General features: G+C 50.9%; 1 protein-coding gene across 1 annotated transcript in view; it reads right to left on the reverse strand.

The window, feature by feature from the left end:
• The window catches only part of celf6 (CUGBP Elav-like family member 6), a gene marked incomplete at both ends in the record, with an annotated part of 28,479 nt that overhangs the window by 14,005 nt on the left and 9,474 nt on the right, over positions 1 to 5,000 (reverse strand). Inside the window, 2 exons of the mRNA XM_084437414.1 lie at positions 1 to 101; positions 1,793 to 1,966. The exon at positions 1 to 101 is cut by the window's left edge and continues 47 nt beyond it. Coding sequence (XP_084293540.1) covers positions 1 to 101; positions 1,793 to 1,966 — 275 coding nt within the window. The remainder of the gene's footprint in view (positions 102 to 1,792; positions 1,967 to 5,000) is intronic.

Consider the following 5,000-nt stretch of genomic DNA (forward strand, 5'->3'; position numbering starts at 1 on the left):
GCTGCCATTTGCTGCATCTGGGCAGCAGCAATGGCAGCCATGGGGTTCAGGTAGGAGCCCTGGGTGGCGGCCATGAGCGCCGCCTGCTGCTGCATCATCTGCTGTGGGATAGAAGAGAGGGAGAGGAGAGGAGAGGAAGGACGAGGGGAGATGAGAGGATGGGAGAGGGAGGAAAGATGGGGGTGAGAGGAGAGGAAAGGAGAGGAGAGAGGGAGGGGAGATCGAGAGAAAAGAGACAAGAGAAGAGAGGGAGGGAGAGAAGGAAAGATGGAGGGGGGCGGCGAGAGAGGTGGAGAGGGGGAGAAGGGAGACAGGGGTGGGAGGGAAGGAGGCAAAGGCAAAGAAAAGGAGAAGGGTTGAAAAAGAAAGGAGAGAAAGACAGAGACGGGGAGGAACAGCGACGGAGAGAGGTGGAGGGTACAGGGAGGGAGAGAGGGAGAAAGGGATGGATGGTGAAATAGCTGCAGGACCAGGGCCGAGTTTGCTTTCATCTCTGTTTGCTTGGCCCCAGTCTGCCTCTAGAACACACAGGTTTGTGTTGCCCTGCAGCTCTCCGGCTTCCTCCAGCAGCTGGCCCTGCCCGTAACCCCCCCCCTCCTCCCACCACACCGCACATCAGCGCCACACACACAACGGGAATGGAGTCAGCAAAGGAGTGTTTGGTGTGTACGTGTCTGTTTTCGTGTGGGTTTGTTTGTGTGAGTGCTTGCGTGTGTTTTAGTCTGTGTACAGTAGATACTGTGTGTGTGTGTGTGTGTGTGTGTGTGTGTGTGTGCGTGTGCAGTATGGAGCATATGTCTGTGTATTTGTGTGCACGGTGTATGTCAGATTTATTTGAGGTGTGTGAATGTGTGTGTGTGTGTGTGTGAGTGGGAGTGGGTGATTATCACCTGCCTGGGTGAGAGAGCTGTTAGCTATATTGAGAGTGTGCATGCAAACTCAGCAGTCTCCAAACTTGAGGAGTTTGACTTCAAGTGTGAATGCTTAGGCTTTTAGTACTGTTACTAGAGAGTTATTAGATATTAGCTAAAATAAGATAACAGGGTACAGCTAACAATAAACGACTAACAGCTAACAACTAAAAACTAACCGCTAACAAGTAACAGCTAATAGCTAACAGTTAAAGTCGCACTGAAATGAAAAAAGCATTCTGTCCCATTTTGGTTCACATAATTGGTCATAGTGTTCCCCTATTCAACGATGTATGCCCAAAAAATTACAAAATTCTACTTTTGTTGTAATCTTATATCAAAGTATATAATTTCTTACTTCCTGGAAAACGGTAGGTCACGTGCAATGACGACAATTGGTACCTTAGATTTTAGGCCAATAATCTCACAACATCCACCCGTCAATCAACGCTATCCTTCTATCGAATCTGTCTTAAGTTCTTAAAACCCGTCCACTTGTCAATGTTCCAATCAAATTCCTCTAAACATATGTCCCACCCTCATAGCTTGTTTGCATCGGAAATACGTAAAACTACGGAAGTTATATGATCTCAAACGTCCGTTTCAGTGCGACTTTAACAACTAACAGTAAGTAACAGCTAACAGCTAATACAGTAACCAGTTACAGGTAACAACTAGGCTAACACAGCTAATAGCTAACAGCTAAAAATTAATAGCTAACAACTAACAAGTAACAGCTAGTAGCTAACAACTACCAGTAACGGCTAACAACTAATACAGCTAATAGCTAACAACTAATAGCTAACAACTAAGCTAAATAGCGACGAATAATGAGTAACACAACTAGCAGCTAGCTTTGTCGTGGGAGTGTAGAAGCTCACCGTCTCCTCTCCCGCCGAGCTGAGACTTACAGCGTGAGAGTAGGCGCCGTAGGCCCCGAACTGGATGGTCATGGGGCTGAAGATGCCGAGCTGGCCCGCCATCTGGTGCATCCGGCGCAGGGTCCGCTCCTTGTCCGTGTCGGCGAACTTGACCACAAGGCTGGACGAGGCCCCCTGTGGAGACAGGAGTATCACACACACACACACACACACACACACACACACACACACACACACACACACACACACACACACACACACGCACGCAAACACACCGATATCTGGTTAGGACCTAACAGAAAGGCACACGTATACACGTGTACACACACACACACACACACACACACACACACACACGTACACACGTGTAACCGAGTAAAAATGTCCTCGAATCCCATGTATAATAGCGGAGGTTAGACGTCGGCTGGTTAAACTCACTCCTTAAAGGAGCACTCGGGGGAAGTCCCTCTTGGCACAACAGTTAGTGTGTGCGACTCACAAGCGGGAGAGCTCGTAGAAGCGTGCCCTGGGTAAGCCCTTAACATGGGTAACACACGCACCAACACACACTCCTTTAGAAACCCCCTCTAAGGAGGCCAGTCCTTCCTCCGCAGACCTCCCCAACGGAGCTTCTCTTCAATTACCCCAGCCTGTCAGGTGACGATGGCTGCCCGGGACAAGCCCAGTGATCCGTGCTTCTGCTGAGCCCGGGCCGGTCTGGTGTGCAGAGTGAGACTGAACTGTGATCCTCCACTTCTCCTCTAGAAACCCAGACCCCCCCTCCCCCCGCCGTACACCGCTCCAGTGAATACAACACCAGGTAATTAGCTCTGACAAAAGCCCCTGGCGTATGCCGGGCCAAGTATTGACTAATGACACTGCCTTATGGCAGATATAGTGCGGTATTGACGTCTGCACTCCTGAGTTTGCATCCAATTAAATCATTTGAGAGACAGAGACCAGAGTCGGTTCCTCGCATGACGTCCGGAGGAGGGTAGTAGGATAGGAAGGGGAAGAGGAGGAGGAGCAGAGCAGAGGGAGGAGAGGAGGCTGCCAGGCAGGCAGGAAGGCACACACACACTCACACTACACACACACACACACACACACACACACACACACACACACAGACACACGCACACACAGACAGTCTGAGGCACAGTCGAGAGGAGAGGGCTGCTATCTAATTACAGCCGGAGCATGCTGTTACAGTGAGGATCCGGGGCGGGGAGAAGGACGCGGGCAGCCAGGGGCAGGCAGGCAGGATGGGATTAGCCCTGTCAGAAAAAACCCAAAGACACGCGGAGAAAGAAAGGACTCCATAATCAGACCTGCTAGTCATCTTTCACAGGACGCGTCACACCGACAGGGTCAGCGCAAATTCCACTTTCATCGCATTAGCATTTTGTGTGTGTGTGTGTGTGTGTGTGTGTGTGTGAGAGAGAGAGATACACGAAGAGAGAGATGGAATGAGTATTGCGAGTGTGTTTGAGTACATCTGTGTGTGTGTGTGTGTGTATGTGTGTGTGTGTGTGTGTGTGTGTGTGTGTGTGTGTCTGCCAGTGTTCAGTGTTTAACCTTCACTAGGGCCCCAACCATGAGGGCTGGAACAGGGCCCAAGGAGCTCTGACCATGCTTCAGCAGCGCTATGAGGAAGGCCTGGCCACTGAGGCCAAACCACATCAACGTCACACACTCTCCGACGTCTCCCATTCACACACCGCCTGACTTCACACACCGCCTGACGTCACACCGCCTGACGTCACACACCGCCTGATGCTCCCCGAGATGCCGTTTCAATTAGCCGAATCAATCCCGTCCGAGAACAGCTCCAGCGCCACACTGGTTTGGACGGGACTAGCCTGGTCTGGACTAACCTGTCATGGTCTTGTCTGGCCCTGGATTAACCTGGTCTGGTCTGGCGTGCACTAACCTGGTCTGGTCTGGCCTGGACTAAACTGGTCTGGTCTGGACTAACCTGGTCTGGTCTGGACTAACCTGGTCTGGTCAGGTCTTCACTAACCTGGTCTGGTCTGGCGTGCACTAACCTGGTCTGGTCTGGACTAACCTGGTCTGGTCTGGACTAACCTGGTCTGGTCAGGCCTTCACTAACCTGGTCTGGTCTGGCCTGGACTAAACTGGTCTGGTCTGGCCCTGGACTAACCTGGTCTGGTCTGGACTAACCTGGTCTGGTCTGGACTAACCTGGTCTGGTCAGGCCTTCACTAACGTGGTCTGGCCTGGACTAACCTGGGCTGATCTGGACTAACCTGGTCTGGTCAGGCCTACACTAACCTGGTCTGGCCTGGACTAACCTGGTTTGGTCTTGCCCTGGACTAACCTGGGCTGATCTGGACTTACCTGGGCTGATCTTGACTAACCTGGTCAGGACTGGTCTAGCAGAGAAAAGACAGGAGCAGGGAAGACCTAATCTCCAGAGGGGCCTCTTCCTAGTGGAACCCCAGACTCTCTACAGACACCTCTACACTGTGCGAAGGCTGAAAAGCCCTTCATGAAGTGAATATACTCAAGAGTCTCTGACTCCGTGTAAAAATATGGAGAGCAAAGAACAAAGGCTTTCATATGTTCAAATGGGAGAAGTGTCCTGCCTGAATCCACTGTAGGGCCTGGTCTCTGAGAGAGGAGAGACTTCAGAGAGCAAGCACACTCCAAAGACCTGTAGAAGGAAGCAGGAGTGATGCTGAGACCATGTAATACTGGAGCAGGTGGTGGAGAGGAACAATACACTCAAGAGGCGATACCGCCTCTCATCTCTCTTTCGCTTTCTTCTCACCTCTCTCTCTTTCACTCTCTCTTATTATTTCCCTGTTCTCTCCTCTCCTCTCCTCTCCTCTCCTCTCCTCTCCTCTCCTCTCCTCTCCTCTCCTCTCCTCTCCTCTCCTCTCCTCTCCTCTCCTCTCCTCTCCTCTCCTCTCCTCTCCTCTCTCCTCTGCTGTCTGCTCCTCACTCATATCAGAAAATCAAACCCTGACAAAACAAACAGAATAATAAGCTGCAGCGGCATGACTCCTATCTCCAGAGAAAATGAGTTCAGTGAATTTGATAAGGCTCAACAGGGAGCCGTCACTTTTGACAGCTACAACGGAGGAATTTGTCACAGGTTCAGAAAGTAATCTAATTTCGAGAATAGCACACTTGACTTGAGAAAAGCTCCCATTTTGGATTTCGAAAGGGCCCAACGATATGGA

The sequence above is a fragment of the Borostomias antarcticus genome (genome assembly GCF_949987555.1).
Source record: "Borostomias antarcticus genome assembly, chromosome: 4".
NCBI classification, from domain to species: Eukaryota; Metazoa; Chordata; class Actinopteri; order Stomiiformes; family Stomiidae; genus Borostomias; species Borostomias antarcticus.